The sequence below is a fragment of the Eulemur rufifrons genome, chromosome 5 (genome assembly GCF_041146395.1).
Source record: "Eulemur rufifrons isolate Redbay chromosome 5, OSU_ERuf_1, whole genome shotgun sequence".
Taxonomy (NCBI): Eukaryota; Metazoa; Chordata; class Mammalia; order Primates; family Lemuridae; genus Eulemur; species Eulemur rufifrons.
Window position 1 is genome coordinate 25546882 of NC_090987.1, and position 12969 is coordinate 25559850.

The following is a 12969-nucleotide window of genomic DNA, read 5'->3' on the forward strand; positions in this document are numbered from 1 at the left end:
GCTTCTACTTTCACATACTCTTGGAGAAATCAGTCACCATGCTGTAGAGTAGCAGCTCAGGCAATAGTCCTAAATGGTGAGAGAAGTGGAGAGAGACAGTCCATGCAAAGGAGCACTAAACTGCCAGACCTGTGAGTGAAGCTTTGTTGGACCTTCTAGAAAACCCAACTACCAGCTGAATATAGCTGAATAAGTAAACCCAGCTAACATTATAGGAAACAAAAGAACCTTGTAGCTGGGCTCTGGCTAAATTCCTGATATAAGTATCTTAAGAAATAATAAATCATTTTTTTTTAAAGCTAGTAATTTTGGCGTTGCTTATGTAGCTAGGGATAACTGAAATGAGGTGTTAGGTAGCAGCATTAATTGCAAGTCTGGGGTTTTAGCTCCATTATATCAATGTATTGTAATTGTCCAGGACAGTAAAGGGGAAAAACAGGAATCCACAAATATAAGGAAAACCCATGAAGAAGAGAAATCTGTACACTTGTAGATAGGGACAGAGCAAGATAAAATTAAATGATCAACTGTGACCTGTAAATCCCCTGCTATAGAAATGCAAAGACATAGAAGTTAAAAGTTTCTGACCTCAAGGACATTGTAACTAGTTGAGCTTAAAAAAGGAAAAATTAGGTGTACATATAGAGAGACAGAAGATAACAGGACTGTGTGGGCCATGGCCAAGAAAAGTTTCACTGACACATAACACAGTATAGTGATAAGCAAGACACTGGTTTCAAAACTACTGGATATGGGAGTCAAAAGATTTGGGTTCTGATGGGAATAAGACCACCGGGGCTTAGGGAGCCCATTTCTGAGGCCGTGGGAGGAGAAGAGGTGAAGGAATGCTGCCTGAGCAGGAGCTGGAGGTAAGGGCAGAAGTTAACTGCCTAGTTGCGGGACATTCCAGCGATCTGGGAGTACAGCAAAGCAGACTCCCACCTTAAAGCCTGAGGGGCCTCATGCCTAAAAAGCCAAGGAATGGCTTGACATGAAAGAAAGCCTCCCACAGCTGTAGAGGAAGATTGCAAAATGTCAGCTCAGGAGAAGGGACATCAGGCTCCAATTCTTAAAACACCAGGTTAAGTTCCTTCCCTCCCCCTTTTCAGAACACCTCAGCTAGCGGGAAGCTAACCTCCCAGTAAGAAGTACTAGTCTCTTTGTTCCTCTATTGAATGGGCCACAGCTGCTGAGTTCAGAGATGCTATCTGTACATACCGTAAGGCATAGTTGTGCTTAGTAATGAGCTATGTGTTCCTGCTTCTATAGATAAAAGAGTAATTAGCTAAGGCATCTTGTGACTTTCAGGGGAGACCTGAAACTTCTACACACTGTAGCCCACAAGCTTTTCGTGTGAAATCATTGTAATTTATAGCATGAAAAACAGAATAAAAGGGGGTGCTAGGCTTCAGTCAGTACCACCTGGCTCACAGGAATGCTGGTGGTCCCGACTTCCCCACATCCTTTCACCTTACTTTTTGTGTCCGTCTTTGTCTCTCCCATCTCTTGCAATGCACACTGCCTGGGGACCCAGTTATATCGGAGGTGTTGCGTTGCAACCCCCCGATAGGGTTCAAGTGTTAGTTCTTCCCCTTGTTAGTAATATGATATTAAGTAAGCAATTATACCCATCTGGGCCTTTTTCCCCTATAACTCTAAAATACTCTGCTATGCTATATGTATAACCAGATCTACCATTCGTTAGTTGGTTGACTTTGACAATTCACCTACCTATAATTTGAGTCACTGTTAACCTTGATAAATGACTGGTTAGAATTAATGGCCCACAAAGCAGACCCTGAGGTGGCCCTTGTAATAAAAATATGATCAAGATTGGTGTTTAAGGAAAAGAAACTTTTCTTTGAGCCAGAAAAAGAGTATATGCTAACATTTAGAGGTAGAAATTCCTTTACATTCATTAGATTTTTTTTAAGGCATTGTATAGTTACTAGGTGAGAGACAGACAAAGCCCAGCCTTCAGGAAGTCTGCCTTTCAGGGGTCACAAGGCAATCCAAAAATCTATAATAGAATGCAAATTGTAATTGCAATTCATATTAAAGGTATAAAGTACTATCAAAATTCAGAGAAAGATGAAGCAAAGTGGCATTAAGAATAACTCTTGGACAAAAAGCAATTCATGTAACCAAAACTTTTGTACAGCCATTCTATTCTGAAATAAAAATAAAATAAGAATAGCCCTTGGAGGATAGATTGAATTTTGGCATGTAGAAATTTACGTAAGATGCATTAAGAAGATGGATATTATGGGCTAAAGAAATAATAACAGCAAAGTAGTCACTAAGATGAAAGAGAACAAAATATTCAGAGAAAGAGAGTATTAGGGAACAGCTTGGAAAGTAGCATAGAACACAACATTCTGAAAGGCCTTGAGTTGCCAGAGATTGGACTTCACTGTTAGGCAATGGGGAAACACCATACACATGTAAATTTTTTAAAAAGCAGGCAAGGTAAAACATTATTTTATAAAAATATATCTGATTGGAATATTTAGACTAATAAAGATAAGAATGCTCACAAAAAGATTTAAACAGAGAGAAGAGTGGAGAGTTTTATTTATCCGAGGTATCATAAATTGACAAGGCTCGGTGACATACTGGATACTGGATACTGAGTGAGGGAGAAGTCAAAGCAGACACTTAGAAAATCATTTGAATTGAATGTGTAAAGTCAGGAAGAAGGAGTTCACAAGGAGAGAACATTAGGATGTGGGAGAAGAAAGCAGCTTAAATTTCTCTGTTTGCTAACCATTTTCATAATCGTCCTCATTATGACATTCATAAGTAAAACAGGTTTTAAATCTAAGACTTACCATCATAGGCTGGCATGAAAAGATATTTCCTTACATATTTATAGATACTGTTAATACTAAGTGTATGGACAGACCTTTTAGTGTGTAGAATGGAGTGCTTTTCTTAGCTTCTAAACCCTCTTCCTAGCACTTCTCCATTTTCCAAAACCCAACAAGTTCCAAGTCTTGCTTGTGAAAGGACTCTGCTAGACCCCAAATCATTCTCAAGAATTTATAATCACCACCGTCTACTAAATACAAAAATACCTATGTTAATGCACTACAATTTAGTCTTTACTATGAAAAGCAGAAGTTTTAGAGTTAATAATACAAGGAACATGATTTACTTCAACTGGTTAACGAGATGTCAAAAAGGCTTGACAAAAACCAGGAAAGATGTCAACTGGCAGGAGAAAAGTATGGCTCTCTGAGGATTTTGGGGTAGCCATGGAGAAGGTGAGAAAAATGTATTGTCCTCAGAGAACTTACCTGGGCAAACTTGTGAATCTGTTCTACCACTGCAGCAAACAGAGCATGGACACTTTCGTCAATCAGACTCTGCATGTAATGCACCGCCTCCTCATCTGACAGGTCTAGACGGAATTTATCCTGAACCTACAAGGTAACAGTCTGTTTACGGTCTTTGTAATGAAGAAAAACAGGGGCATATTTTGAAGAGACAGAATCAAACTGACAAAGACATCACAATACAGCATGAACTATATCTATGCCAAATAAGTGATTAGTAACTTATAAAAGCAGTTCTGAATGCCATTCTTTTGAGTAAGTTTGCGGTTTTGTTATATGCTCTTTATATCAATCTGTTGTTGGTTGCGAACAGTTTTTAAGAAAAAAAAATGAACAAAGTAAAAAATTTGATTCCATTAGGGCCCAGAAATTTAAAAATAGAAAAAAACTATTCTTTTACCTCAAAGGTATGCCTTTTATAAAAATTTCAAATCTAGTACAAAATGATTTAAATTATGACATATTAACAATCTGCTTCAGTTTATACCTGCAACTCCTTTGAAATGGAGGTAGCAAGGTGAGGTTACATTGATATTCTCCCCCACATTCACTACCTGTATGAGAACAGGAACTATGACAATCACTGGCAAAATAAACTAAATTAGATCTTCTAAAATGTCTCCATTCCTACAGAATTTCCTTGTATCCCTGGAAAGGACTATTTCAATGGGTCTATAGTTTCCAAAGGTAAGGGACTTTTTCTTTTAGTTCATATTTAAAGTTACAGTTGATTTTCAATACCAATCAAATACTAGAAAAATTAGTGTGTATATCTATGTGCATATGCATACATATTGACAAAATGGTGCCCTAAAAAACAAAAGCCAATGTTACTGAACAACAACTTTGTACAAAACACTGTGCAAAGCATTATACATGAAACATTTCATTTGACTCCTAGATGATCCTGAGGCAGAAAATATCTCCATCTATAAGATGCAGAAACTGAGGCACAGAGAATTTATGAAGACAACTCAGGGACCCTTAACTTATCAGAGGCATATACTTCCAGACAATCCCATGCCACCACACATAACCATCACACATCATTCCTTTCTCTTATATACTTCTAAAACGCAGGCTAGGAGAAAATGAGATTTCCAAGTGGATGAAACATGGTCTACATTTAGTATTTCCTTTCAAGCACAGGATTAACCTACGAGAAAGGCAGGAATAATAAAGAACAGACAGTACAACAATCCATAGCCCCAGCTCAGTGCTCTTGTCTCTTCAATGCATTGGAGGTACATCAGGTGATCTGATAGTTCTGCAGCCTCAAGATAAGGAAGGCAAAAGAGAAGTGGATGTAAAAAGTGAAAAACAATTTGGTGGAGGGACATCTAAGGGTGTATCTTTAATGAACTGGCTCTCTAATTTCTTGATGCCAGATAATGACAAACATGTTTCTTGAGTTTAATCCTTTGCTTTTCTTAACTTCAACTTTGACAATTTTGGAACTATTTTTAAGAATGTAAAAAAACTATAGAGCAGAAGAATCAAAATAAAACTAGCCCAATTTATCAAAGCTTGCATACTTGTGTAAGTGCCTGAATTACAAATAGAAGATAGGTATTTGGAGTAAAACAAAAATGTTATTTACCAAACATGAAAAGATTCTCTTTGACAACAAAGAGGGTTAACTGCATACAGCATATTTACTGACTTATACTAGGCTACCTGTCATTGTCCCCTAGGTTCTTAGATTCTTAAAACACAGATTTTTTTCTAGAATTTGATGCTATTGAAAATCAATTATAACTTTAAACTTAAATATGAACTAAAAAATAAATTCTCAGCTGGGCATGGTGGCTCACGCCTTAATCCTAGCCCTTTAGGAGGCTGAGGCGGGGGCAACGTTCAAGGCCAGGAGTTAGAGACCAGTCTGAGCAACACAGTAAGACCATGTCTCTACAAGAAATAAAAAAATTAGCGTACAGCTACTCATGAGGCAGGAGGATCATTTGAGCCCCAGCCTTGGAGATTGCAGTGAGCTACTAAATAATGATGCCACTGCATTCTAGCCCAGGCACCAGGCAAGAGTGAGGCCCTGTTTCAAAAAAAAAAAATCTCTCATCTTTGCAATTATAGATCCATTAAAGTAGGACTTTGCAGGGGTACAGGGAAATTCTACAGGAGAGGAAATATTTTAGAAGATCTAGTTTATTTTGGCAGTGATTGACAATGTTTCTGTTCCTATATAGACTGTGAAAGAAGAGAATATTAATATAATCTCATCTTGCTACATTTTCTTCAAGCACATTCTGTTCAAATTATATAATTTCTACTGATTTACCTTTAAACTCACTAATTCCTTCTAATGCCATATCTGTGCTGTTAAGCTTATCCAATTAATATTACATGTTAGCTACTATACTTTTAGCTCTAGAATTTTCATTTTGTTCTCTTTTCTTCCTAGTTTTTTTTTCTCTGTTGATATCCCCATCTGTTCAGTCATTATGTATTTATTTTCCCTTAAGCCCATGAACATTTGTAATTGCTGCTTTTTAAAGTCCTTTTCTGTTGGTTTTGATTTCTAGGCCACCTCTGGGTGTGTTTTCACCGAATGCTCTTTTATTTCATTGACTTTGTATCACATTTTTCTGTTTCTTCACGTATCTAGTGATTTTTAAAATTAGATAACAGGCATTCTGAATGATGTGTTATAGAGGCTCTGAATTCTGTTGTGCTCCTGTAAAGATTCATTCTAGCAGGCAGTTAACTTGGCTAAAATCAAATCCAGAATATGTCCTCCCTGTGATGGACAACAGCTGAAAACTCTGCTCAGTTATTCAAGCTTCACCCTGCTGCTTCTTCCTCTGCTGCGACCAGGAGTTCTCCGTAGTTTCACCTTCAGTTAGGATTTGGGAAAATTTTATATGGGAAAGGTGAGAACTCACTTTCTCTGTGACTTTCCCCTTTTTTCCAGAATTTCTTCCCCAATTTCCTGGCTATTCCACCAGCTCAATTTTTGAGTCATCTTTTCACAGCACCAAACACTGAGTAGCACCCTAACCTACCTATTACTACCAAGCAAGGCAATCAATGTTTGTGATTGATGTTTATATGTTCAAAATTTTGAACTTTAAGGGAGAAAAGATTTCTCATCCATCACAAGGTTCATGGCTACGACTCCTATAACAAAAAACAGATTAACAAAAGAAAAGCATGCTAATTTATTTAATATAAGTTTTATGTAATATGGGAGTCTTCAAAATATGAAGACCCAAAGAATAGGGAAAACTGTTTATTTTTTGCTAAGTCTGATGAAGAAGTGCGTAGTTGTAGAGAAACATCATTAGACAAAAGGGGGTATGATATAATGGGAACAAACTGCGGGGGAACTTAGCGAGGCCTGTTTGTTCAGATTCTTCTTGGCATCTCTGTCTGAGAGTCCCCTCCTCTGGGCATAGTTCAGGACTTCTCTTGAATGAGGGTCTTATAACCTACTCTAGAGGAAGCTCAGAGAATTCTTTTATGGCATCCTCTGGGGAGAACAGTGGCCAATGGTCAGAGAGACCTTCCTGCTTCTGTGCTATTTTCTCAAATGCCAAGGTGCCATATTTTGGGGTAGTATGTCCTGAACCCTGTCAATCCTATCTCACATTTTTTAGCAATCATGTTTTCTAACAAATAAACAAATCTGATTAACAAAAATGTCATGTATTCCGTATATAAGTTATCAGTTTCCAAAAAATTAAAACAAAAGTGTTACATAGTAACATAAGGTATGGAGACAGAAAACCATCATTGTGCTTTGTTATGACCACTCATACAATTTGAATAATCTGTATTTCTTTAAAGACTTCAGTCTCAAATGCATTACTCTGTTTTTCTAACTGGCTTTGATTCATGAGGCCAAGGCAAAAATTTTCCAATTAGTAATGCTGTGAAGTAATGTCAACAATCATTATTTCATCCAAGTATAAAAATCTACTGATTCTTTATATAACACCAGAAAGCAAAGAAACCTTTTACACAATACTCTTCAAGGAAAAAATATGGTGAATGCTTTTTAAAGGTTCACTTAATTGAAACTAGAGCAAAAAGGTCGGCAGTACTAGTCTATAAGAAAGCAAACTAATAAACATGTTTTTCCCCCCCATAAAATGAATTGCTTCATGTTTTAAAAGATAGTGCTATAAAGATAGCTGGTAACAAAAGGCAATTATTATGATTTCCTAAAATAAAGATGGAACAAAAGATCTAATAAGAACAACATAGCTTAGCTGACAGAAGAAATTATCTCAGTTTGACAAACACTGTTATAGAACTTTCATAAATGACAATGATTTCTAAAGGTGAGTAAAGTTAGGGAAAAGTGAATATATGACAGATATAAGATAAATGGGTTTAAAGTAAAGAGCAAAACAGACCCTGACCACAGTAGATGCAAAAAAAAAAAAAAAAAAAAAAGAAGAGAGAGAGAAAGAAAGAAAAAAAGCAATAACATTAAAAATCTGGTACAGCCATTGTTTATAATTAAGAAAATTTTCATCAATCAATTATATTTCGTGATGGATGAACATTAGTCCATAAAAAATAAAGTGACAAAAAAAAAAGTCTAAAAGTGAGTGTGATAAGTTAGTCTATTTCTTAGTGAGGGAAAAAGAAACTTTTATTGAAACAGTGCTGGCTCGATAAAGAATAAATGGAATCCTGAGAGCATAATTTTCTTAAATGGTTAAGTAATACAATATTTACATTAAAATTTCTCTCATTGCTTGCCAAAGATGTATAAAATTAGAAAAAAAGAGATTAGTATCATTCATGTTCAATTCACAGAGGTATCTAATAATGTTCAGAGTCAGTTATATTAGAACTTAGAGCTTTTTGATGCTAATTACTATTTTCAACCACCAGAGCAACCCCATCCCTGAGACTGCTTCTGCCTTGCAGTGATCTTATACTTTCACAAGTTAAAAAAAACCTACACTATCTTTCTTTGAAGTTCAGTATTAATAATCATAGTGCCATTTAAGATCATCTCATATAACCTTCGGGTAAATACTTTACATATACCCGCCCAATGAATAATAGAATAAAAAATTAATTCATATAACAACCTTCAAATCCACTGCCCTTCCTCCCATCTCTTGCTACAACTCAAGGTAAGAAATCTCTGAATAACTGTTCATCTACATGATGGCTTTCCTTTGTTCTTCTCTTTGCAGAATGAGTTAAAAAGCAGGTCTCTTCTGACATTGTAAGAAACCCCTGCAACAAACGGTATGGATGGAAAGAATAAAGAATAGTTGTTTTCTCCTATATGGCATTACATCCTTAGCATGCTTTGCCTGGGAGTGCCAGGAATCAAGTATCCCATTCGACGTATGTAAGGAAAAGCTAAACCTTTCAGGACATAGAGCAACGGTTGATGTAGTAAGCTGTCTCTCCAGATTTTGACTGTGAAAAAATTATACAAAAGATCTCTCTTAATTTTGGTTACTAAGGGGCTAGGAAAAGGGAAAATGGATTGCTAAAATCCTAATATCTTTTATATATGCAAAGTAGATTGTGATATTTGAGGATGTATAAAAATTACCTTTTTCACAGTTTTATCTGGTTCAAGAGCGATATCTGGAATGTTTGCATCAACCATCAAGGAAAATAAATTCAAAATCAGATTAGAATACCTAAAGAGTAGGAAAGAAAAAAAGAGCAATGAGTTAGAATTTTGCATTTCTTTCTTATATTAACAAAGTTTCTAGAAGTAGTGGTACTTGGATTTTTATAATGACTGCTGTTACTTCAATGGAAAACAGAATGGGAGATTATTCATTGGCTGTCTCAATGAAAAACAGGCCTTGAAAAAATATCTTATTTTAGGGTCTTCACATAACACCATATTTAGATCTCATACTATGGAACAAAGTATTGGAGTAACTAACCATCTAATCCCACCATTCTTTTTGTCCCTTAGGAAGTATATTCTCTTTGGAAGGGGTATGAGGGGAATCCACTATAAATCTAATTAGCATTTTATAACAATGAAGATTTGCTTTTGCTAGATGATGACAACAATCTGCTACCTTAAAACTACCTCAGTGTGTCATGGCTAAATGAATGAAAGGGAAATAATGTTATCCCATGAATCACTCCTGAGCATCTTCCAGATATCCCAATCATGGTTTCAAGAACTACAGTGAATGGCCAGGATAAAAGTAATTCTAAATGGAGAAGAAAATAGCTAGTACTCTACTGCATTAAAAATGAGCAAGATATCTAAATAATATCATCTTTGGAGTATGCTGGTCTCTAACAAGTACTTAACAGTTTATCTTCACCAATCCTAAACTCGTCTTTCCCCAAACAAGGAGAAGGAATGTTACTATTTTAAATGCTCTCATTTCCAAAGGTGGAGCCTTGTGGGAAAAGGTTTAAATAATCTACACTGGGTACATACATTCCACCTTCTGCTCCAGAACACTTTCCACCTGAGGTAGTTATGCTCTGGGTGGCCCCCTCTTATCATGCTAAAAATAAATTCAGGTTTGCCTTTGGGGATGGATGTGAGTACCTATCTACAATAAAAAAAAAAAAAAAGAAAGCACAAACTTTTTAAAAAGTTATTTAATACTTGAACTGTAATGATGATAAAACTTCTATAGAAAAATGATTATCCATATGAGTTTCAAACGACCTATTTTATCATCATTTCTGAATTTTATGTTGCCCATAAAAAGCAGGAGGAACTATAATGAAAACTTCTACCTTGATCAAATCAGGCCCTAACCCACTCACACTCTTAGGAAAAAAAGTTATAAGAGCTACACAGCTTTAACTTAGCTTTAAGTTACTGATTTCCTTGTAAAAATTGATCAAAGCATACAGATGTTATTTCATTTCTACTCATATAATAATTTTATTCATTCAGCCAACAAATATATACTGAGTATTCACTATAAACACTGTTTTGGGCACTAAGAATATAGCAGTGAACTGAACAAACAAGATCTCTACATTCATGAAGTTTACATTCTGGAGGAGAGTGGAAAATCACAATAAACTGATAAACATGATAATTTTATGTCTGATTGATTGATTGAAAGATTTTAAAAAGGAAAAAATAAAGAAATAGATCAGAGGTTGATAGGGAGGGGAAAGAAAGAGCCATCTTAAAGAGTTATAATTTTATTTTATATGCAGGGAGAAGCAACTGAATTTAAAGAGTAGAGAGACAAATTTTGATATGCATTTTTAAAAGCTCACACTGGCCATCTTGTGGGGAATAAGAACAGAGGTAGGGAAACCATATCATAGACTTCCATGTGGAAAAGAAACAACATAGAGGCCATTAGGCTATATTTTGGAGATGAAGCATATGGTACTTGTTGACAGTTTCAATGGAAGTGACGGGGAAGGGTAGAGGAACTGAATGTCACAAAGGATTTAGTGTAAGTAACAACGGACACAAGTGTTACTCACCAAAATAGGAAAGGCTGAATGGAGGAGTAACAGGATTTTAGACAAGGAATCAAGAATTCCATTTTAGACATGTAGAGTTTGAGATCCCTACTAGATTCTCAGTAGAGATGTCAGTTAGATATATCTCAGAGGAGGTATCAGTGCTGGTGGTATTAGCTTGCAGCCATCAGCACTTGGATCTTACATAAAAGAGGATGAAAGTAGGAATGAAAGCTTTCCTACTTTGATTCCTACTTTCATCCTACTTCATTGTTAATTATACGGGTACACAGTTTCTTCCCATCTTGCCATGGGAGAATCTTTAGCAATCTACTATAGGGTAACACAGGGAGAATATAAGACTCAATTCTGAAAAGGATATTTTAGAAGTTCTCAGATCTCACTGCCCTTTAGATTCACCTGGGGAGTTTCTTAAATATATCAATGTCTAGGCCCAATCCCAGACCAATTAAATATGATGGGGCCCAGAACTGTCCCCTAATGCTGTGGTCCTCAACTCCCGGGGCCACAGACCGGAACCAGTCAGTGGCCTGTTAGGGATCAGGCCACAGAGTTCCTAACATGGGTTAGGAGAAAGTTATGTTTTCCGTGAACACTTGAGATGCAAAATGTTTCAGTACTGTTGCCATGAGAGTTCAAAAATAAATGTGCCAACTAATTGCTGGTGTGATATCTACTGATTAATAAGGGATGATAACATACTTTATAAAATGAAAATCATCACATCATTAAATATGTCTTTACATCTGCACAACTGTAAACATTCATAACTTAATTCAAAAGGGACTACCCTGTTTATGTGCTATGGTGTATTCAGGGGTTTCTTGTTGAGAAAATTAATCAACAAAAACCATAAAAGAAGGTAGTTGGTTATACCTACAAAGCCTAATAAGAAAAGTTAATAACCTTAGCTCCAAACAAGCCTTCAACTATTAGGTCAATTCTCATGTCCTAAAGGCAATTTTTAAACGAACTGAACCATACTCTAAAATACAACATTAAAAGATAAATTGGTCAAAATACCAAGGTCCAGCTAATCTTAATTGAAATACAGGGAAATTTTTTTAAATAAAAAGAAAACAATTTTCATTAAAACTTAGCATAAGATTATTTAGATTAATGTCTTTGTGATTTTTCTTTGTGGCGAGAAAGTTAACTTTGGCTTTCCATTAATAACCTGCCTGTTTTCTCATTCTACTGAATTGCTACTAATCCATTACCAGTGACAGTTTATAAGGCACATTGTTTTCCTTCTGCTTTCACTAAGATAGAGCACCTTTGACGTTTCTTTAGCTATCGTTCCTTACCATCTTGTCTGGCACCTCACTAAGATCTCCATGGTTCAGTCTAGTTTTCTATAGGCTTTAACTATTTAAAATTAAAATTCCAAGATATTAAAATGGAACTCTCATCTCTATGAAAGTGCTTTTGTATCACCAAGCAAATCGAAAGAGTGCTGATATTCTCATTATTCTTTTTGTATTTCTAGAGGGTAAAACTGAGCCATTCTGCCACCCAAAGGATAAATAATGTGGCCATTTGTAAAATGCATGCTATACAGTTTGTGATACATGGAAAAGACTGAGTTTACAATGAAGGCCTAATCTTTGCAAAAATGAAACCTGATTAATACAGGAAAGCCATTCTCCTGAGACTCTTAGCATTAACATCACCTGGGAACATCACCTGGGACCCCACCCCAGATCTAAAGCAGAAATTCTGAGGGGTCTCATACAAACAATGAGAGTTATCATCCAATACACATAGAGTGTCTGTGTTCCAAGCACCATATGAGTGATTGAGGTTACGAAGATGAAGAAGACACAGTCCACATGCACAGGCAACTCCCTGTCTATTGGTTATATTTTCACCTGTATGAGGCAAGTAAATATGTCTCCTGGGCTGGGATTTTCTGCTGGACTAAGAAAATTCATTTTGCATAGTAAGGTTGAAAACAGCATCAGAGTCAAATCATCCTGTCATTTTTGACTAATCGTCAGAGCCATGTCCTGAATTTAACAAACATGACTTTTATTTTTTTTTCCTGATGATGTATGATATTCAGTTCTAAGTAAATCAGGATAAAGGAAGCAGAGATTTAGTGGCATTGAAGAAACAAAGAAGAAATAGAGAAAAAACATTGCTTGTAGCAAGAATGACTGATGAGGCGTTAAAAAGAAAGAAAAATATCATTTGTAACATTTAC

The 12969-nt window shown here is 35.9% G+C and overlaps 1 protein-coding gene across 1 annotated transcript in view; it reads right to left on the minus strand.

Moving 5' to 3' along the window:
• Positions 1–12969, minus strand: part of PIK3C3 (phosphatidylinositol 3-kinase catalytic subunit type 3) — a 109287-nt gene that overhangs the window by 6383 nt on the left and 89935 nt on the right. The window contains exons 23-24 of the mRNA XM_069468040.1: positions 8881–8971; positions 3300–3425 (exon numbers count right to left, since the gene is read on the minus strand). Coding sequence (XP_069324141.1) covers positions 3300–3425; positions 8881–8971 — 217 coding nt within the window. The remainder of the gene's footprint in view (positions 1–3299; positions 3426–8880; positions 8972–12969) is intronic.